The sequence below is a fragment of the Pelobates fuscus genome, chromosome 3 (genome assembly GCF_036172605.1).
Source record: "Pelobates fuscus isolate aPelFus1 chromosome 3, aPelFus1.pri, whole genome shotgun sequence".
Lineage (NCBI taxonomy): Eukaryota > Metazoa > Chordata > Amphibia > Anura > Pelobatidae > Pelobates > Pelobates fuscus.
This window is the reverse complement of record NC_086319.1, coordinates 275,446,771-275,470,669: the sequence shown is the minus strand read 5'-3', so window position 1 is coordinate 275,470,669 and position 23,899 is coordinate 275,446,771. Positions and strand designations below refer to the sequence as shown.

Sequence of the window (23,899 nt, the reverse complement as noted above, 5' to 3'; positions counted from 1 at the left end):
GTCCGGGTGTGCCTTGTGGCTGGTGGCAGAGTTAGTTCCTGTCGGCTGGGTAAACCTGCATAGGGGTTGCTCCGTGTTGCCTTGGGTGGTCTGGTTCTGTGCCGGGCTTGTCGGTCGGCTGTCCTCTTGTGTGCTTCTCCACACATGGGCTCTGGCATCGCCGCAATTGTGCCCTGGCGGGCGCTGGAGTAATGTGCCACGAGGATCCCACTCGACCGGCTGCTTTGTGCAGGTATGTGATAGCTGCCCTGCCAGAGCCTTAGCTATCGAGTGGGGGTGATTGGCGTAGCGCCCGTCGCAGGCTGGTGTGTCCGTATTTGCCGCCATTTTAGTGGAGCCACGTTGTGTGGATAGCGCGGTGTCTGGCGCGGTACAGGTTGCAGGATGTGGGCTGGGATCACCCCCACCGGCCCAGGGGGGGGGGGGGAACGGAGCCCTGGTTGCACTTCCGTGGGGGTCCAGCACGACACAGTCGGGCAGGATAGCGGGGCGGCGGCCGTCCACCCCGCTCACCGCCTGAGTAGGCCTCATCCCGTGGGGACGACTGGTTCTTCTTCGAGGGACTAAAACAACTAGTTGCAAGCCTCTCCTCTCTGCTAGTGCACCCCTGTGCGTCGGACCACGGCTGCAGGTCGTCGATCAGGCTTAAAAATAGCTTTGTTAGAGGCTTAAGGTTCCAATAATGCAGGAGCTGTTGGTGTATGCGACCGTTCAGTTTGGCGGTCAGGCCCCGCCCCCCGGGTATAGCTCTTTTAAACATGTGTTGATTAAATATATTCCTTCTACACTCATACTGATCAGTACATACCGTATATACTCGAGTATAAGCCGAGTTTTTCAGCACATTTTTTGTGCTGAAAAACCCCAACTCGGCTTATACTCGAGTCACTGTCTGTATTATGGCAATTTACATTGCCATAATACAGACTGGGGGCTGTGGGGGCTGGCAGAGAGCTCTTACTTACCTCTCCTGCAGCTCCTGTCAGCTCCCTTCTCCTCTGCGCCGGTCCGTTCAGCACCTCTGTCAGCTCCCAGTGTAAGTCTCGCGAGAGCCACGGGTTCATAGTGCGGCTCTCGCGAGACTTACACTGTGAGCTGACAGAGGAGCTGCACGGACCGGAGGAGGAGGGAGCTGACAGGAGCTGCAGGAGAGGTAAGTGCTCTCTGCCAGCCCCCCTCCCCCCACTGAACTGCCAATGCCACTGGACCACCAGGGAATAATAACACTGCCTGACATACCTACCACTCCTGGCATGGCCACCAGCGGCATGGGATGGAGGACACGAGTGGAAATTTTAATTAGTTCACATCCTAATTTAGCATCTAGCTTCCAGCGATGCAATGCCACCTTCTACCAAAGATAGCCTGAAAGTGCGTCCCCCCCCAGTGGTCCTATAATGTGTTTAAGAAAGCTATAAATAATCATTTACAATTGCTATTGAGTCTAGATAGATTTGAAGACCCTAAGAACCTACGTTATGATCTAACTCTATAATAGTGATACCAAGCATGCACCTACTCTTGTCTTTGTAACTTTAAAAAATTGTGCATGTTTTCTCACTGCCTTACTGCTTACAAGCTGTGTATTTTGTCTCCTGTCACAAGCTGTTGGGGAGTGACAAGTTGTATGTAATTATCTGCACTTCAAAAATAAAGAATTTAACAAAAAAATAAATAAATAATAATACAATAATATTAAAAAAATAATAATAATAACAAAAATTAATATAACAGAAAAAATATTACAAGTATAATAATTAAAAAATAATAATAAAAATGCCCACACAAAAATGCCACACACACTGCACACATACACACACTGCACTCATACACACACTGCACTCATACACACACACTGCACTCATACACACACTGAACTCATACACACACACTGCACTCATACACACACACTGCACTCATACACACACTGCACTCATACACACACTGCATTCATACACACACACTGCAAATAAATATTCAATTAATATAATTTTTTTAGGATCTAATTTCATTTAGAAATTTACCAGTAGCTGCTGCATTTCCCACCCTAGTCTTATACTCGAGTCAATAAGTTTTCCCAGTTTTTTGGGGTAAAATTAGGGGCCTCGGCTTATATTCGGGTCGGCTTATACTCGAGTATATACGGTACTATACTATTGGTCTCCCTTGCTTTTTGTCTTTTATACAAGGGGAACAGTTGGACTACCATAAGCATTGAGGATTTTACACCTAAACAAGCAGCTTAAAGACATTTATTTCCAAAGTGAGATGTGAATATTTTTGGACTATTTATCTGTGACTCTAATTAGTACCCCAGTCCCACTTTATATTGGATTTTTGTTTCTTATCTCTCTGATGTCACAAGACACAGCTCATTGTATTATTTGTTGATTCATTTGTAAGTACATTGTGTTGTTCACATATCTGGCACAGCCCTTCCCTGTTGTTTTTACCCTTTATTGGGCTGCTGCATATATATATATATATATATATATATATATATATATATATTTATTTATTTATTTATCTTTCCTTAATTAGCGCTGACCATTTAAAAAAAAAAAAAAAAAATTCAATATCAAGGGAGATGTAGTCCAGAACATCTGGAGGGCCTAAGGTTCCCCACCCCTGGCCTGTATTAGTAGTTATTTCCTGCTTAGGTGTGTAAAGTAAAATAAAATATCAACAAAGAAATGTAACATAAACTGTGTGGCATAACTAAAATATAGGGCATATTAAAATAATAATATTATATATGTTTGAAAGGTGAAGGGGTTAAATAAGTTCTAAATAGGCATACCAAAAAGTCTCTAATACCCTAAATATCTGGTGCTCACATAACATATTGTACTACTCAACTGGGACCTAAAATAATACTTACAACCTCCCCACTAATGTAGTGATAATTTTTGTCTATACAAAACCAGGTGTTTTGAAGAATCTACTGGATTTTTAAGGCCAATCCTCTCACTATTCAAAACATAGCAAATCACCCAAGACCTGATAACAATGGTCACATTAACCAAAGACAGCTCTTAATACACAGATATTCATCATGCAAAATAAGTTCATCACTCTTGGCTAAGGTGAATAGCATAGGGATCAGATAATACAAAAAGTCATATTGTATCATTATAATGAAGCATTTCTAAGGAGACCCCGACAGCCACTAGAACGTAGAGTACCCCTACCTCCCAGTCCAGTTCTCTTTGAGTAATTTCCTTCTCTGGGTCTGCTGCTTCTAGCCTCTGTTCTAGATACAGCTTTAGAGAAGAAGGTTTCATATCTTTCAGCAATTCACAGATAAAAGGCAGCTGCATAAAAATGAATACAATGTTTAAATGTGGGATTTACATAAATAGGACACCAAACAAGTCCAAAAATGATGTGCTAAATTTATCTTTTATTTAGTTTCAGAAACTGTTTTCATTATAATGCAGGGTACTTATTATGAGCTATAAATTATAACTGTTTATTTCACTAAAGTGGGGAAAAAAAGAGATGGATGATTCTTCAAGCAAGACAATTTATTTTTCTAAATACATTTTTTTTATTATGAGTGCATGGTAGAATTGATATGACATACATAGTAGAATTAAGCAGGAAAAGTAGGTAAATTACATCAATAATGTTGATAGTGTGTATGGCATCTTGAATATTCCTTTTTTTCATGAGAAAGAGAACATATAAAACTAAAGAATGAAAAAGGCAAATCAAATGCCTGGTCCTACTGTTTTGTTAGTAATGATCAGCTTGTGTTGTCACCACTGTGTCTCAAGAGGCTTCCAAGCGATTCCCCACCAGGTACCACAAAGAAAAGGCATATTCCAATGAAATTAAGCTACATAAAGCAAAGCAGTGAAACAATAAGAGTGGTTGGGGAATGAGAAAGGTTCCCATCGGCTCTAAGGAGGAGTTAAAATTACAGAGGTAGGAAACTGTGACAACATCCACCATCAAGGGCATACTAGCAAGGCAATTGTATAATCCATAGTGGTCACATGAAAACCCCTGAAGCCATCAGCTAGTAGCCTAGCACACAAACATGATTGCAGTCATATAACCCTGTCCAGTGATAATTGTGCATTTTGAAAGAAGCGAGGACATGATTTGGTGGGTAATTCCACAAGTCCCATAGGGCAAAGGGAGGGCAGAGCAGATAACCCATGAATGAATTGTGAGATCCAATAACTTTTGGAGCCACACAGTTTTTGCCAATATTCAAACTCTGAGAAAATACTTGTTAGTATTAATTTTATATAAGAGAGAGAGGTTTTTTTTGGATTTTAGCTCCCAGATATTTGAGAGCTCGGGGTTCCCAATTGAAAGACAGTCACCCGGCAATGGCAATGGGTCAAGGATAGCAGTTAAGTCACCTACTATTATTATTTGGTCAATATCAATCTGAGTGAGTAACTTAGTGAAAAAATGGGTTAGTAAAGGAATTCGGAGCATATACATTGACAATGCAATAACAAGTATTTTGATAGTGAAAGATAAGATGATATATCGGACATTAGGTTCCATGTCAAAACTGTGGATTACGTATTGTAAATTAGAGTGTAACAGCATCGCCACACGTCTTGCCTTAGAGTTGAATTTAGTAGCTATACAGGATTGAATCTAAGTAGCATTGCATTTAGTGGTGTCAGAGAGTGACCAGTGGGTTTCCTGCAAAAGTATGATCTGGGCTTGGTGTTTGGTTAAATAGGTGAGTATGTTCTTTCTTTTGATGGGCGTGTTTGCACCTTTCTGTCACGTATTCATCCGCACATAAAAATGTGGTTAATGGCATTTACTGTCCTGACAGGAAAAGTTGCACTGAGCAAAATTACCATCCTAACAGGAAAAGTTGTGCCGAGCAGCAATTATGCACATGGAAACCTGTTAATTACTTTTGGGGCCAAAGGCCAGTCATGGCCAATCAAATCCACAGGAGGGTTTGTGCTGAGCAGCAATCATGCACATGGAAACCTGGTAACTGCCTTTGGGGTCAAAGGCCGGTTACAGCCAATCGGATATTTAAACCCAATTCCCCTCTTGTTCATTTGAATTTGGCTTCATTTTGACTTCCCTAATATCTGGTATCCTTGACTTTTGGCTTTCCCTCATCTTTGTTTTTGATTCTGTGTCCCTGACCTCGGCAAGTATTTTGACTATTCTTGGAGACGTTAAATCTGGCCATTCTAAGGTCCGGTTATATGTTATCCTTGATCCTTGGTGTGACACAATACTGTGTGCTGGATCAACTTGCAATCCTGACATTATGACATGGCCATAGACCCTGCAGAATTGTGTCAGCACATAGCAGCTTGTAAGAGAAAACTGGAGGAGAATGGTCACCGTATGGATCAATTTGCCCAGGCTATTAGCATGCTCCTTACTAGGACGACTAATTTACAACCTAAGGCTTCTCCAATTATGTCACCACTGCCTAATGTACCTCCACCTATAGTATATAAGGCACCTACAATCTCCTTATCTCCTCCCCCGCATTTTTCTGGTAATATCCAGGAATGTAGGTGATTTCTAAATCAGATTGAGTACCACTTCGAGGCCTCACCTGGTTCATTTCCTTCAGATAGAGCTAAAAATAGGTATCTGATGAACCAACTTAAAGGTAAGGCCTTAATCTGGGCTAATCTATTGTGGGAAAGTAATAGGAGTATCACTCATTGTTACCAGGAATTCCTGGCGCAATTCAAACTGACATTTGAACCATTAAGCAGAGAGGAAGATGCCTCCACTGCCCTAATGCATATCAAACAAAGGAACCGGTTTATCTCAGAATTTGCCATAGAATTTCGTACCTCTGCATCTGAGGTAGACTGGACTAACAACGGATTAATCACTGCTTTTAAAAAAAGATTATCCGAAGTTATACTTGATGAAATTGCTACCAAAGACCTGCCTAGGTGGTTAAATTACTTTATCACCTATGTGATGCAGATCGATAATAGACTCCGGACCAGGGAAATTACTAGAAACAGAACTAGACATTTGACTATGTCACTAGCACCTCGATTCTCCAAATCTGTTGTCCCTGACCTCTCAACGCTGTCTGAACCCGAACCTATGCATTTAGGGTTTACAGGATTGTCTAAGGCAGAGAAACAGTATAGGAGAAGAGAGGGTCTGTGCTTATATGGTGGCAAGAAAGGGCATATGAGAGATGCTTGTCCTATACATCCAGAAAACTTCCGCACCTAAGAACCTTAAGGGGACAGGTCTTAAGTGTAATGGATACATCCTTTTGTAATTCCAGAAGCAGATTTCTCTTTGACATTTCCCCCTTTTGCAACGCAGAGAACTTATAATGTAAAGCCCTGGTTGACTCAGGTGCGGTTGGTAACTTTATTGATTTGTATTTTGTTAAAAAACACACTATACCAGTCAAGGATTAATCATCATCTCTAGCAGTTAAGGCTATTGATGGGAGACCCCTATCCCAACCTCTTATTGCCCATGAGACATTGCCTATTTGCATTACGATAGGAGCTTTGCATAAGGAAGACATTACTTTCCAGATAATCACTTCCCCATCTTCTCCCATCATATTAGGGTTCCCTTGGCTCATCAAGCATAACCCTCTTTATGACTAGACTAGAGGGGAAATACTGGAATGGGGTAGAGACTGTCAGGAAAGTTGCATGGTACCTATTTCTAAAAAAGTGGGTATTGTTGTTTTACCCGCTGCTAAGTCTCCGACTCCCGAAATTGGGAATTTAGAGAGGCGTTTAGTAAAAGCCAGACTAATGCTCTTCCTTCACACGGATCTTATGATTGTTCCATTGATCTGTTAACAAGGGCTATGCCTCCTAAAGGAGCGGTATATGCCCTATCCCCACAAGAAAGTAAAATCATAGATGAGTACATCAAGAAATCTTTAAGTAAAGGCCATATACGTAGATCATCCTCGCCTGCTGGTGCAGGGTTCTTTTTTGTAGCTAATATAGATGGAGAATTACGACCTTGCATAGAATACAGGGCATTAAACAAGATTACTATCAAAAATGCCTATCCCATTCCCCTTATATCTGAATTGTTTGATAGACTCCAGGGTGCTAAGATCTTCACTAAGCTTGACCTTAGGAGTGCATACAATTTGGTGAGAATTAGGGAGGATCACGAATGAAAGACGGCGTTTAACACTAGTAGTGGGCACTACAAATATCTTGTTATGCCCTTCGGGTTATGTAATGCTCCAGCCATATTTCAAGACTTCATTAATTATGTACTCAGAGACTATATTTACTCTTTTGTGCTTGTATACCTGGATGATATCCTTATTTATTCCCCCAACATCCAAAATCATCATGGTCATGTCAAACAAGTTTTACAAACTTTGCTTGAAAATGGTCTTTATTGTAAACATGAGAAATACGTATTTGATCAACATGAGGTTCAGTTTTTGGGGTATAACATTTCTGCCTCTGGTTTCCAATGGATCCTCGCAAACTAGAGGCCGTTCTACAATGGGCATTACCCAGTGGGTTAATAGCCATACAGAGGTTTACTGGTTTCTCTAACTATTACAGGAGATTCATCAAAGGTTTCTCTTTGGTAATAGCCTCCATCACCAATATGACACGCAAGGGGGGTAATTGTACTATATGGCCTAAAGAAGCTAAAAAGGCTTTGAGCTTCTTAAACAAATGTTCGCATCTGCTGACATATTAAGACATCCTGACACTAGTAAATCTTTTGTTCCTGAGGTTGATACCCCCGAGACAGGGGTCAGGGCTGTTCTTTCTCAGAGAGAGAGTCAGGATGCCCCTTTGCATCCTTGTGGCTACTTCTCCAGAAGGTTGTCTCCTGCCGAGCATAACTATGACATTGGTAATAGAGAACTGTTAGCCATCATAGTAGCGCTTAAGGAATGGCAACATCTTTTGGAGGGTTCCAAGGATCCCATTCTGATTATTACTGATCACAAGAACCTGGCATTTATTGGGGATGCCAAACCACTGTCTTCTAGACAAGCTAGATGGTCATTATTTTTGTCTTGCTTTAACTTCATTATCACCTAAAGACCCGTTTCTAAGAACGTTAAAGCTGATGCCTTGTCTAAGCAATTTCATGTTGAATCAGAAATAGAATAAGAGACATCCCCTATTACTTCTCCTGATTGTAATATTTCATCCACTGTCCTTTCTTTATCGTCCCCTTTGCTCCGTGCTATGATGGCGGCTCAGCCCCAGGCACCTTGCCACAAATCTCAAGATAAATTGTTAATTCCATTGCCTGACAGGAAAGAGGTGCTGAAGGTATTCCATGACAATGTGACCGCTGGGCATCCGGGTATTAATAAAACTGTATCCGTTATTTCCAGGTCATTTTTGGTGGGAGTCACTCAGGAGGGATATTAAAGATTATGTAGAATCCTGCTCTGTCTGTGCAGTTTCGAAGGTTCCTCATAAACTTCCTTGTGAATTGTTACAGTCACTTCCTATACCCAGTATCCTATAGTCTCATTTATCGATGGATTTCATTGTTGAACTGCCTAGTTCCAATAGGAATACTACCATCCTCAATGGTAGTTGACCGTTTTTCCGAAATGGCACACTTTACTCCACTTAAAAAAATTGGTTATCCTCGCGCATCATCATGTTGAAGGTTCCCAGCATGAAGTTTGCTCTGAGGTTCCTTGGTCCTTTCGTGTGGTTAGGGGAATCAACCCTGTTTCTCATTATCTCTCCTTTCCAGCATCCTTACATATCCCTAATACTTTTCATGTGTCCTTGCTCACACCGCTTGTTTGCAATCGGTACACAAGTCCGATTGTTCTCCCTCCTCCTTTGGTTGTTTCTGGACAGGAGTACGAAGTCTCCTCCATCATTGATTCCAGGTTTTCTTGTGGTTCCTTACAGTATTTGGTTGATTGGAGGGGGTATGGGCATGCTGACCATTCTTGTGTTTCGGCTTCTGATATCCATGCTGGCCGTAACATTCGTTCTTTTCACACCAAATTTCCTCTCAAACCTGGTCCTGCCCGCCCAGTGGGCGGTCTTCAGGTGGGGGGTAATGTCACGTATTCATCTGCACATAAAAATGTGGTTAATGGCATTTACTGTCCAGACAGGAAAAGTTGTGCCGATCAACATTACCGTCCTGACAGGAAACGTTGTGCCGACCAGCAATCATGCACATGGAAACCGGGTAATTACTTTTGGAGTCAAAGGCCGGTCATGGCCAATCAAATCCACAGGAGGGTTTGTGCTGAGCAGCAATCATGCACATGGAATCTTGGTAATTGCCTTTGGGGTCAGAGGCCGGTTACGGCCAATCAGATCAACAGGAGGGGTATTTAAACCCAATTCCCCTCTTGCTCATTGTCCTGTCGTGGTTTCATGCCTATGGTTATCCGAGAGTGCGTCCCTGATCTTGATTTTCTGGTATTTGAATTTGGCTTTGTTTTGACTTCCCTGATATCTGGTATCCTTGACTTTTGGATTTCCCTCATTTTTGTGTCTGATTCTGTGTCCCTAACCTCGGCAAGTATTTTGACTATTCTTGGAGACGTTAAGTCCGGCCATTCTAATCTCCGGTTATAAGTTATCCTTAGTCCTAGGTGTGACACAGTACTGCGTGCTGGATCAATTTGTAATCCTGACACTTTCAAATTCCACGAAAGGAACTTTAGAGGAGAAGCAAGGATAATTTGTGTTGATTGAGAAATCCTTGTTTAGCCAAAACCTTGGCATGGAGCATAGTGGAACACATGGGAGTGCATGAATTTGGAGTTCTGTCTGTTCCAGCCCGAGCCGACAGAGAAATTCCAGGGATAGAGTGAGCAGGGTGTATAGCAAGTCCGGCATGAACTTGGACCAGCGGCCCAAACTATATACAAATGTACGAACAAAAGAGAATGATGGCATTACTACTCCTCATGATTAGGTGAAGGGTGGGTTGGCAAGCCCAACATATCTCTGTCTCAGTGCATCATGGCATCCTGAAGGAACTTAGAAGCCTCGGTCACCGGTAGAGAGGGTGTGATTTGCAATATGTAAGCAAAGCGTGGCAGGAAGCTGTTTTTGGTAGTAGGTGTGGTAGTAGGGGTATTTTAGTGAGTGGGGGGAGCAGGGGCTGTTTGGTAGTAGGTGGGGGAGCAGTGGTAGTGTAGTGCTCGGTGGGAGTGTAACCACAGTTAGTTCCCCTATTTAGCACTATAACGTCTTAAAGGGACACTATAGTCACCTGAACAACTTTAGCTTAATGAAGCAGTTTTGGTGTATAGAACATGCACCTGCAGCCTCACTGCTCAATCCTCTGCCATTTAGGAGTTTAATCCCTTTGTTTATGAACCCTAGTCACACCTCCCTGCATGTGACTTGCACAACCTTCCATAAACACTTCCTTTAAAGAGAGCCCTATTTGGGCTTTCTTTATTGCAAGTTCTGTTTAATTAAGAATTTATTATCCCCTGCTATGTTAATAGCTTGCTAGACCCTGCAAGAGCCTCCTGTATGTGATTAAAGTTCAATTTAGAGATTGAGATACAATTATTTAAGGTAAATTACAGCTGTTTGAACGTGAAACCAGTTTTTTTTTTTTTTCATGCAGGCTCTGTCAATCATAGCCAGGGGAGTTGTGGTTAGGGCTGCATAAACAGAAACAAAATGATTTAACTCCTAAATGACAGTGAATTGAGCAGTGAAATTGCAGGGGAATGATCTATACACTAAAACTGCTTTATTTAGCTAAACTAATTTAGGTAACTATAGTGTTCCTTTAAAGGACCACTATAGGCACCCAGACCACTTCAGCTTAATAAAGTGGTCTGGGTGCCAGGTCCAGCTAGGTTTAACCATTTTTGCTGTAAATATAGCAGTTTCATAGAAACTGGTATGTTTACCTACGGGTTAATCCAGTCTCTAGTGGCTGTCTCATTGACAGCCGCTAGAGGCGCTTTCCACTGTAAAACTCACAGTGAGAAGACGCCAGCGTCCATAGGAAAGCATCAAGAATGCTTTCCTATGGACTGGCTGAATGCCGCGCATGCGCATTCAGCCAATGATGGAAGAAAAGGGAGGAGAGTCCCAGCACCGAGGGAGCCCGGCGCTGGGAAAAAGGTAAGGGATTAACCCCTTCCTCCCCCTTCAGCGCCACGGGAGGGGGACCCTGAGGGTGGGGGCACCCTCAGGGCACTATAGTGCCAGGAAAACAAGTTTGTTTTCCTGGCACTATAGTGGTCCTTTAATGCATAGAACTTAGCATATCTTAGCCATTATTTTATATAGTTAGTAAGAGATCCTCTATTTAAAATATATAAATAATTGAGAATACAATATAAAATAAGGATTGTCTTGGAAGCAATAATGTTGTGTCTTTTTAGATATTTATTATATAAAAAAATATAAATATAGACATATAAAATTCATTACAATAATTTATAACAGCGTTTATAAAATTAAACTAGATGCTTGCAATATCTTAATAAATAAACATACCCTTCTGAACATGTCATCATGTCAGCCTCTCTGTCATTATAAGGTGGAGCGTCTGTCTCCAAATCTTTCCTCTCTGTGTCTTAACATTTAAAAGGTACACATTTATATCTTAGATGTTCATTTTAGGACCTCCCTTAACTTGGCAAAGATACAAGGCCATAATTAAAACGTAAGTGCACACGTCATTGGAAATTCCCAGATTTGGAGAATTTCCACTAACTTGGGACAAGATGGCTTCCTAAAGTCTGAACATCTTATTCACTGAATATGGGTAAGAGGTCATTTATTAAAGAAACATTGTATGAAAAACAATATGTTCTATTCTAACTCCTTGCCAGTTTGCAATATCTCTTATAGACAAAGTACACAGTTTAAGAAATACATTTCATTCTAAAACTTGTAATATTTGCATTTGCCCAAAACAGGAGAGCAGGGGCTGTTTGGTAGTAGGTGGGAGAACAGGGGTAGTGTAGTGCTACGTGAAGGAGCAGAGCCAGTGCAGTGGTAGGTGGGGAGCAGGGACTGTTTGGTAGTAGGTGGGGGAGCAGTGGTACTGTAGTGCTCGATGGCGAGAAGGGGCTGTTTGGTAGTAGGTGGGAAAGCAGGGGTAGTGTAGTGCTAGGTGAAGGAGCAGGGCCAGTGAAGTGGTAGGTGGGGAGCACGGGATATTTGGTAGTAGGTAGGGGGAGAAGGGGTTGTGTAGTGGTAGGTGAGGATGCAAGGACTTCTTCCTGCTTCTCCTCAGTTACCAGGCAGAGGGATCGGCCACATTTTGCCCTGCCTGTCGCTTAGTCCCACCCCCTTTGCCATCTCTGATAGACCCGAGTGTAGGATAATGAAATCCTATACAGCACGCCCTGCATTATAGGAGTGCTCTGAGTACTCCTCCCACCTATCACTCGGGGCATGAGTGAGCTGTGTTGCCCGCATGGCACCCCCTGCTGCCATGGCACCCTGTGTGACTGCACAGTTCACACACCCTTAACGGTGGCCCTGGTGGTTTACTGAGGGCTGGCCTTTTGGGTGTGCGAGCTGTGCCGCCACGCAGGGTGCTAAGTGTTTGACACAGCTCACAACAGGTCATTTACAGGCTGGCCTGAGTGTCACATCCTGTTCTGTTCTGAGGAGATGTCTGGCCTTGGCCTCTGGTATCCAGTACTATTTTTTACAATTTTTGTTTAGTTTTTGGGGGGGTTTCTGGTTTTCTATTCTATGTCTGGTTTTCTTTATGCTGGGTTTTCTGGGTTCATTCCTTTATTCTGTTCCTGGAATTCCCAGTCTCCTGGATTCCTTTATATGTTTGTTTTATTTTGCCACACCCTTTCCTTTTCCATTAATCCTTTTGTTTCAGTTGGTTCCTGCTGACAGTTGTTCCAAGTCCTCTGCCCCTTTCTTGCAGGTAAGTGCTGTGTGTGTTTTATTATTGTTTATTTAGTCATCATATCTAGGCAGATAGGAACCCACCGTAATTGGAGTACTTTGGCACAGTGGTGGGCTGCATAGATCTTGGCCATTTATGTATGTATAAATCTCCAATGTTTTACATATATTGTACTTAGTTATGTCTCCTCTTGTTTTGCCTTGTATCTCTTCTCTTGTTTTAATTTGTCTTGTATTCCCAGTTCATGTACAGTCCTGCCCTGTTCATGTTTCCCTCATGTCTTGTGTACATGTTCTGGGTTCTGCTTTCTGTACTCCTCCGGTTCTGGGTTCTTCTAGTCTATTCATGTCTTGTTTTCTAGTTCCTGGGAGGTCTGCATATCATCAAGCTCCTAGCTCTTGGGATCCGCAGTAGCTGTATCAGGTCCCTCATATGTGGCCACACAAACGCTGGTGCTCAACACAAGGAGGCGTGTGGTTACCCTGCACCAGGCCCTGATGGTCCATTTCCATGCTGAGACTCGCATCATCATCAGGCACTCAGGAGTCCGGGTATCCGTACCGCCACCTGTGACACAGAGTTAGGTGTTTAAAGTGCAGAGCAAGTAAAGTGCACAGTGCTGCTGTGCACTTGACTTGCAAATTATGAGGGGAGATCTGCGACCAGGAATCCACTTATGGATGAAAAGGTCTGGAGCACGTAAGAGGAGCGTGGAGGCGCGACACCGCACATTTGCATGACATTGACGTGTTCCGCCTTCACAGGGAACAGCGGAAGGATCTGTTCGGTGAGTGTGAGGGGGGAGAGGGGGAGGGGCAGAGGAATGAGGTGGCCAGGGATTTTATTAAGGGGCAAGGGTTTTGATGAAGGGGACAAGGGATTGATGAATGGGGGCAGGGGTTTGATGAAGGGGGGAGGCAGTGGATTGATGAAGGGGAGCAGGGGGCTAATGAAGGGGGCAGGGGAATGATCAAGGGAAGAAGGGGGTCTGATGGCAGGGGCAATGTTTTTCTGAAGAGGGCAATGGAAATAAAGAAAGGATTCAAGGGACTGATGGAGAGGTGGCCAGGGGTTTGATTAAGGGGCAAGGGATTTATGAAGGGATAGCCAGGGCTTATATTAAGGAGCAGGGGTTTGATGATGTGGTGCAGGGGTTTAATGAAGGCGGGCAGGGAATTGATGATGGGGTGGCAAGGGTATTGATGAAAGAAGGAAGACTTGAAAAAGGGAGTCAAAAGCTTCAACATCACTACTTGTTCTGTATATAGTAGTTACAGATTAATAGACATTCATCCTATGGCTACACACACACTAAAAACCACTACATGGTGGTCCATGAGGACTGGGTTGGGGCAGTGGTCCCAACTCAGTCCTCATAGACCACCAACAGTCCAAGATTTATGTATTTCCCTGTTTTATTCCAATGGAGATACTGACAAAACCTGGACTGTTGGTCCATAAGGACTGCGTTGGAGAATACTGGTCTAGAGTGAAGAAAGACCCCAGGGCAAAATTAACGATCTGATCATTTAGAGAGATCAGATCATTTTCCAAGGCTTCTGTTAAAAGTTGGCGCAACTGATTAACAAAATTTGATGTCGGGTCACTTATTACTATTGTTAGTAATTGATACCCTTCCCTGTGATTAAGATGTTGCATGCACAGTTTAATCCAAAACCAACAATGGCCACTATGTACTGCTTATCCACAATCCACAAAAACCCTAAAAAACCACCAGGACACCCGGTAATCTCGGGTAAGGGATCACTGACTGAAAATTGAGGTATCTTTATGGATAAAATTCTACGCCTTTTAGTAGTACAGACAAACTCTAACATTCAAGACACCAACTCAGGCATTGAGAAACTAACCAAGTTAACATGCACCAACAATTCTCATTTGGTGAGCTTGGATGTGGTTGCCCTTTACTTCAATATCCCTCATGAAGTGAGCTTAGAGGTATGTCTAGACCTATTGACCGAATCGAACACATTCAGCACCCAATTCTGCACTTTTCTCATTAAGTTCCTAACATTCATGTTGAGGCATAACTTTTTCACTTTTAATGGTAAAATCTATCTCCAAACACGTGGTTCAGCTATGGGCACATGCTGTGCCCCCACCTATGCCAACCTGTACTTGGTGTGGCGGGAAAAACAATTTGTCTATTCCAAATCAATCTTTAAGACCCATATTAGGAGTTGGCACCGTTACATAGACGATGTCATCTGTCTATGGGAGGGTGATGAATCCATGTTCCATACATGGGTGCATGCTTTAAATGCCAATAGCATGGGATTGCAGTTAACATCAGTCTTTGGCGACAGGTCTTTGGAATTTTTAGACTTAACAGTAAGTCTAAAATCATAGTAATCAAACTGTTTAGAAAACCAACAGCAACTAATGGGTTTCTTAACTGAACCTCTCAAAAGAGGCATTCCTTATGGCCAATATTTAAGGGCCCGCAGGAATTGTACCAATGACGAAGATTTTATCAGAGAAGTCAACGCATTAAGGACCTTCTTCTTGGAAAAGGGGTATCCAGGGAGACTCTTCAAACGGGCCCTCAATAGTGTGACAAAAGATAGCAATGAAGAAGTACAAATGCCAAACATCATTGGTGAAAATATAGTTAGGTTGGCAACCGGTTAGGGACTTTATGAACACATTTTGGCCAATTCTACAAAGTGATGATATCACAAATCAAATAGTCACCAAAAACCCATCCATTACAGCTAAAAGAGCTTCAAACCTAGGCGATTTGCTAGGACATCGCCACCTTGCACAACCATAACAACAACATACATAGCTAATACCTACAAAATGATTTTTTTGCTGCAGGCATTGCAAAGCCTACCAGTACATCACCCTCATCCTTTTCTTGCAATGTTGTCTATTTGGATAACTGTAAATGTGGTGTCCAATATATCGGAAAAACTACCCAACAGATCTGTCGTGCGATCCAACAACACATTTACACTATCAATTCAGGAAGTGATACACCAATTGCAAGACATGTACATTGTGGCGAAACCAGCTTCGCCACTGTGAACTGGAGAGGCCTGGCTGCTGGCCTCCTGCCCGCTGACTATGGCCCCTGGACGTGTTGCACTTTAGAAACTATATTTGGGCATGTAATAATTTATATTGCTGCTACTGGCCCTTTAAAATCAGCGATGGACATATTGGGACTTTTGGGACTAATGTCCCTTTAAGACTTTGTAACATATCACAGTAATACTGTCTTAAATATTATGTAGGTATTTATGTGTTCAGTTAAACTGGGGATATGTAGAAATGTGTGTTTTATGTGTTAAATGTATCAGTAGGTAATTTTATGTCTTTTACTGTCTTTTTGCAACCATGTGGTTAATGGAGTCTGACTCTAGTCCTAGATAATTGAATTACTTCTCCAATTATCTCCAGGGCAGAAGGGAGGAAGCCGGGATGCATTGTGGGGGATGTTTTACTTCTGTTTGAGCCAGATTGTGCCATGCTGCAAGCCCAGGCCCAAAAGATACTTTTAGTAACTTTTAAACCCCTGGTCGGATTCATGCCATTTTTTAATATGTTGTTCCCCTGAATGGATTGATTGTGGATATGTATTTTTATGTGAATGTGATGTATGGTTTTAAAGTTATGGAAGTTGTGTAAAAGTATATTTTAAACTGTATGCATAATGGGATTATGTGTCACACTAAGGGGAGGGGATGTGTGGGAGGTAACATCTATGTCATTGGTTATTTTATGCCTCCCCCTGGGTGTGGCCTGTATGTGTGAGTTGGAAATAAAAGCCAGACTGGGTGTCCCAGTCTAGAGTTCCTGCTTAACCCTCAAAATGAAGTGTCGTCTCGTTCTTGGGGGGAATTGGATTGTAAGCTGACTGCCAAGAGTGTAAGCGGATTGTACGCTTTTCTTGTTCAGCTGTTCCAGTTCGGAGTGTTATTTCGTATCCAGATCGGGAGTTTGGTGTTCTGCAGTAGCTGTGCCTGTCTCTAGAAAAGGGGATTATCGCCTAAACGGATTTTTCCCCTTTTATGCTGAAACGGTCCGATACAATTGGTGGCAAGCGGCGGGATCGTTCCTACAACCAGAGGGACAGCTACAGACAACACCATTTCTGGATTACAAATTGAGGGCAACGCTAGTATCCGTACAGCGACCCTATCTACAAAGGAACTCAGAAAATGGAGGAGAAGTTGCAGGATAGATTGTACGGTTCCGTACTCCGGAGGTCTAGAGCAATGTCAGAAGAGGACATGTTGATGTACAGAGAGACTGTCAGAGCCGAATTGTGGGACGAAGCCCTAGAGGAAGTACAGTATTCACGAGGGGATCAGCGCCGCAGCAGAAGGCAGCGAATTCTGGCTAGAATGGCAGAGCGGATGCCCCTCCTGAGAAAACAGACCACAGAAAAGTGGGTGACTAGACTCGAGATTCTAGTATACGCAGAACTGGTGCTCGACGACGCATACCAGGCGCTACAGTGGTACGCGGCTCAGTGTGTCCCCAGGATGGCAGAGTATGAGTTCCCAGAAGGCGGAGATTACACTGGCCCCGGTCTATTTTGGGATAATAGTGGTGACGAGGACTTTGGGGAAGATACCGACTATCGTTTTTGGGACCTGTACGGCATCCGAGAGAACATGCTGGGTCTCTTTGGCGCTATTGACCTCGAGGCAGACCTACGATATTTAGTTACCCAGGAATGGAACCTGGAGGGGGATTACCTGCGACTCATCAATGAGGCCTGGGAAGAGACAACCGGCCCTCCCGCCCAACAGCAACCAGCAGTACCCGAGGTGGCAGAGTTCCTAGACTGGTCCTGTGAGCAACCCCAGGGAGATGAAGGTGTCGTCCTTCCTCCCCAGCGGCAGGCTGAGTTACAGGGGGCAGAGGTTGTTGTTCCTGCCCCCCAGCAGCAAAGTGATATGCCAAGAAGGCAGTGTGAAGGGAAGGGAGAGGAGAGCAGCGTCCTCCCTCCCCAGCGGCAATGTGTGCCCCAGGGAGCTGATGGTGTCGTCCATCCTCCCCAGCAGCCGTGTGTGTCCAAGGGAGCCGAAGGTGCAGTCCTTCCTCCCCAGCGGCAGGCTGAGTTACAGGGGGCAGAGGTTGTTGTTCCTGCCCCCCAGCAGCAAAGTGAGATGCCAAGACGGCAGTGTGAAGCGAAGGGAGAGGAGAGCAGCGTCCTCCCTCCCCAGCGGCAGTGTGTGCCCCAGGGAGCTGATGGTGTCGTCCATCCTCCCCAGCGGCAGTGTGTCCTGCAGGGAGCAGAGACCGTCAGTCTCGCACCCCAGCAGCCGGACAAGAGAATGAAAGGGGAGACAGCTGGTCCCCCTTTCCACCAGCAGAGAGAGTGGCAGGGAGAGGAGCCTGCTAACCCCCCTCCCCAGCGGCAGTTTACCGTCCAGAGAGAGGAGCTTGTTACACCCTCTCTCCAGCGGCAGCCTAACTCACCAAGGGGAGATGTTAAGCCCCACAACTGTGCAGATGGGACCGTAGTCTCTGCACTTACAGCACAAGGGATAGGGGCGGTCGGTCCTGTTCCCCAGCCTCAGTGTGATGGATCCAAAGGGGAGACAGTCGGTCTCCCCCTCCGGCAGTCGAGCTGCGCACCTAAAGGGGAGACAGCCAGTCTCCAGCAACCAGACGCCCACCAGACTACTCCCGTGGTAGTGCTGGCAACAGGACAGAGTACCGCTGGTCTCTGCCCCCTCAGCAACCCACCAAGGCAGCCTACCCGTCTCCCACCCAGCAGTGGTGAAACACCAGAACTTGGACAAAATCCTTCCTCACCCAGATGTAGTAACCGGTTAGTGTGGGTGGGCTGCTCTGTTATTTCTGTTTTGTGGGTGGGTTGCTGGACTAACCAGGGCACTGACCGGCAGAAAGTCAGGTACCCTGTTAGTCTAATTGGCAAAGGGGAGAAATGTGGCGAAACCAGCTTCGCCACTGTGAACTGGAGAGGCCTGGCTGCTGGCCTCCTGCCCGCTGACTATGGCCCCTGGACGTGTTGCACTTTAGAAACTATATTTGGGCATGTAATAATTTATATTGCTGCTACTGGCCCTTTAAAATCAGCGATGGACATATTGGGACTTTTGGGACTAATGTCCCTTTAAGACTTTGTAACATATCACAGTAATACTGTCTTAAATATTATGTAGGTATTTATGTGTTCAGTTAAACTGGGGATATGTAGAAATGTGTGTTTTATGTGTTAAATGTATCAGTAGGTAATTTTATGTCTTTTACTGTCTTTTTGCAACCATGTGGTTAATGGAGTCTGACTCTAGTCCTAGATAATTGAATTACTTCTCCAATTATCTCCAGGGCAGAAGGGAGGAAGCCGGGATGCATTGTGGGGGATGTTTTACTTCTGTTTGAGCCAGATTGTGCCATGCTGCAAGCCCAGGCCCAAAAGATACTTTTAGTAACTTTTAAACCCCTGGTCGGATTCATGCCATTTTTTAATATGTTGTTCCCCTGAATGGATTGATTGTGGATATGTATTTTTATGTGAATGTGATGTATGGTTTTAAAGTTATGGAAGTTGTGTAAAAGTATATTTTAAACTGTATGCATAATGGGATTATGTGTCACACTAAGGGGAGGGGATGTGTGGGAGGTAACATCTATGTCATTGGTTATTTTATGCCTCCCCCTGGGTGTGGCCTGTATGTGTGAGTTGGAAATAAAAGCCAGACTGGGTGTCCCAGTCTAGAGTTCCTGCTTAACCCTCAAAATGAAGTGTCGTCTCGTTCTTGGGGGGAATTGGATTGTAAGCTGACTGCCAAGAGTGTAAGCGGATTGTACGCTTTTCTTGTTCAGCTGTTCCAGTTCGGAGTGTTATTTCGTATCCAGATCGGGAGTTTGGTGTTCTGCAGTAGCTGTGCCTGTCTCTAGAAAAGGGGATTATCGCCTAAACGGATTTTTCCCCTTTTATGCTGAAACGGTCCGTTACATACATCATTCCCATATTGGCGAAGCATCCAGTCTCACATTTCAGGCCAGGAGGGGGTGATATCAATCCCAATTTACTACAGTGCAAATCAAAATAGATTTTTATGTCTAAAATGTTGAGCCCCCTCGGCCTTAACGAGAAGTTAAATTATACAGCCTTTATTACCTAATTTTCTATCAAGGTTTGTATCACTAGAGCTCCTAGGTCAGGGGTAGGCAACCTATGGAACATGTGCCATGCACGGCACTCACGAATGCTAGAGCCCAACAGGCTCTGGCCTATCAGGACTCCCAGTGAAACTTCAGATATCTGCTAATACGAAAAGGCAATGAATGACAATCCTCAATTTATGCATTGCAGCACGTAGAGGAAGTGATCTCAGATCACTTTCTCCCAGCACTTGTAAATGGGAATCCACACTGTAGTAGAGCAGCCCCGATTTGCTGTTGCAGCTCCTGTTCTTGACCTGTACCTGGCCAGCCTGGTCCCCAGTGGAACCCACGGAAGCCACCCACACTGCACAGAAATGCACAATAACCCTCCCCTCATACAAATAATATGAACAGCCCACAAACAAACATACACACATTCCATACAAACATAACACCACTGACAATCCACATACATGCACACAACTCTACGTTCAGCCTCTCACATGCAATACCCCAAACAGCTCCACACATACACACACACACTACCAAACACACAATGTAACATATCCATCCATACACACAATTCCACAAGCAGCCCCCATACACAGCCCACATTTATAGGTATCATACACAATACCATAAACTACTCATGAACATATACAATATAATAGCTCATATATGCACAAATACAATGATACAAAGCAATTACAGTATAAATAACACAAGCAGAATACGGCAAGATACACACCTCAAGACCAGCACGCTTCTGGACATCACAATCTTATTTCGGCACAGTGCTGCTAAAAGGTTGCCTTCCCCTGTCCTAGGTGGCTTCAGGTATTTATTATATTTTCTTTCCCTTAATATCTCATCCACTCTTTTTTTTAAAATCCACCGTAGACCACTCAAACATGATGATTATCAGCATTTTATATTATTTTACATTTTTCATGATTATATGAGACTATTGACTATACGTGCGCTATCTATGTCAGAATGTGAATCGATTCCTTGTTACATGCATTGATAGATTCCCTCAATAGTATATACAAAATATAGGTTTACCTTCATATATGTACTATAATGAAGTTTGATTCAACCATTCTGGGAGAAATAGACCATATATCCCAGATTTCTTCTGGTTATTTTAAAAGAGTCTTAGACCCATATAATTTTGCTTTTGTTTTTTTACCTCTCTAACCATATTTCAATAAATAATAGATCTTGTTTTTTTGTTCAGCTCATTTTTCTTATGACTATAAACTTAGAACACGGATTGGTACTTTTACACATTCATGTTCTATTGGAAATGTCTTAACTCTTAATCTATTTACAAAGTCTCTTCGATTTAGATACTAAGTTTAGGAACCTTGAAATGTTTTACTTGTTTTAGATATTTGTATCCATTTTGGGTTACTCACATGGGGGGAATGTGCGTCGGCTGTCAAATATGTAGAGACTAGAAAATCTTTTTTGGCTAACTTTATACTAGTGCAGGGACCCACCCTCCACTCCCATTGTTCATATTTCCTCTATGTAAGCCCACTTTTTACCGGCCTACAGCATACGTCGGTTTCGGCACACCTCAACCGATTATTCCTAAAGCTACATCGCTACAACCATCTTATTCTATATCATATGAGAATGCCCCGAACACAAATATATATATATATATATATATATATATATAAATAAATATATATATATATATATAAATATTTGTGTTAGGGTCTCATGATAGTACAGAGGAAAAAACACTGATGAGTGTAAGATGGTATTAAAAGAGCAAGTCGGTTGTGGTGTGCCGGAACCGACGATGAGGTAGGCCTGTAAATAAAGAGGGCCTACCAAGAAGAAATGTAAATAAAAAGGAAAGTTAATAATGAGGAGTGGTGGGAGGGTCATTCAGCGCTGACTTCGAACGGTATGGAGCCAGGTAAGGGGTGTCCCTTAAGTAGGGAAGGGGGTGTGTCATACGCCCCTCCCACAATTACAGGCCAAACGGCCTTAATACTTATGTTAGGGGCTCATGATAGTACAGAGGTAAATACACTGATGAGTGTAAGATGGTATTAAAAGAGCAAGTCGGTTGTGGTGTGCCGGAACCGACGATGAGGTAGGCCTGTAAATAAAGAGGGCAAAAATAGAATATCAAATTTATTACATACCAACAATACATAAAAATTAACCAGACATGTGTTGAAATGCATTTCTTAATTCTTGTACAGGGTTAGGTATGTATCGAGAGTAAGCAGAGGATTTCCAATGCCCCAGTGTCTTAATAACATGAACCGGAATATTTACACTGGAGGCTGTGGAGGCTGCTCCTATGCGAAACGTTGTGTAATTTTATGTCTTTTTGTAACCATGTGGTTAATCTGTCCTGGGAGATAATTTGATTACTTCCCAATTATCTCCAGGATAGAGAGGAGGGATTGTGATGTCACTGTGGGAGTGCATGGGGACTTGCATAAAAGCCAGTGTGTGGTCATTAAAATCAGATCATCTTAAACCTTTCTTGAAGCCTTGGCTCATGTTTGGGGGAAGGGATACCTACACTCTGGGGATTGCTATAATCACTTACTCCCCAGAGTAACCTCTTGCAATAGCTTGATTTGTTCCTGCTACGCTCTCTGAATTTAGGAGAGGGTCACCAGCTGGGAGCTGGATCCTGGTCGTGGATCCAGGGTGGGTGGAGATGGCGAGACCCCGGCACAGCTGTATCGCTGGAAGTGGGGTCTGCAGTGCTGATGGTGTCGGTTGGAGTGCTTGGAGTCCTCAGCGAGCACTAGGAGCATCGATTGGCGGAGGTACTCAGTCGGAGTGCCAGCGTTCCGTCACAGTAATTGCTAGTTGGGACAATGTTCTGCTATGTTGCATGATATCGTCTAGTCCATTACTAGATGGTGAAATAGTGGAGTGGTCGTGGCTGTGAGCGCAGCTGACGGGAGTATTTGACGAAAAGCCTGGAGTTTAAAACGAGACAAATTGTCAGCAGCCATGTTACATACACCTGCAACATGAACACAACACAAGAAGAAATTATGACATGCAGCCAACCAAGTGAGTTTCCTCAGAAATCTCATAATAGTCAGGGATTTGGAGCGGCCTTTGTTAATAACGTGACAAGTTGCTTGGTTGTCTGAGTAACAACGTACTGATAAACCTGCCCATAAATGCCCCCATGGCACGGCAGCCGCCATGATGGGATAGATCTCAAACAGAGCTGAGGTAGTGGAAAAACCCTCCAGGTCCTAAACCTCTGAAGGCCAGCTGCCCCAAAGCCATTCGTTCCCAAAAATTGCTGCAAAACCTGTGGTAGACGCCGCGTCTGACCAAATGGTAGGTGAGGAGTCAGACAATTGAGGGAGGAACATACTTTTACCATTCCAGGTGGTTAAACATTTTCTCCACATGAGTAGGTCTGCCGTGGCTTGGGTATCTAGGCATAACCTGTGCGCATCATGTAGAAAAAGTGGGAACATGTAAAGGAGTCGTGAGATGAAGGCACAGCCTTGAGGTATGATGCGCATAGCAAAATTGAGTGACCCCAGCAGAGACTGTAGTTCTTTGCGGTTGCAAGTACAGAGTTGTATATAGAGATTTATGTTGGTGAGAATGTTTTCTACCATGGCGCGTGGCAGGCTAGCTTGCATGGTGGCTGAGTCTAGTATGATACCCAGGAATGTGAAAAAGGAATCTGGCCCTTCGGTCTTGGTGGGGGAGACTGGGACACCCAACTGTTCAAATAGGCTGATGGTTTCCTTGAGGCTACTGGGAGGGGAAATATTCTCCTCGACCAGTAGGAAATCATCCAGATAATGTAGAACTGTAGGACATCTGACTATATTAAGTAATAACCAGCATAGGGTTTCAGCGAATACGTCAAAGATGGCCGGACTACTTTTAGAACCAAAAGTTATACGTGAGAAAAAGTAGTAGTTCCCGGCCC

At 43.6% G+C, this 23,899-nt stretch overlaps 1 protein-coding gene across 1 annotated transcript in view; it reads right to left on the bottom strand.

Annotated features, from left to right (window-relative positions):
- FAM178B (family with sequence similarity 178 member B) overlaps nucleotides 1-23,899 on the bottom strand; it is a 958,733-nt gene that overhangs the window by 283,134 nt on the left and 651,700 nt on the right. Inside the window, exon 12 of the mRNA XM_063445563.1 lies at nucleotides 3,192-3,314. Within this exon, the coding sequence (XP_063301633.1) occupies nucleotides 3,192-3,314 (123 nt within the window). The remainder of the gene's footprint in view (nucleotides 1-3,191; nucleotides 3,315-23,899) is intronic.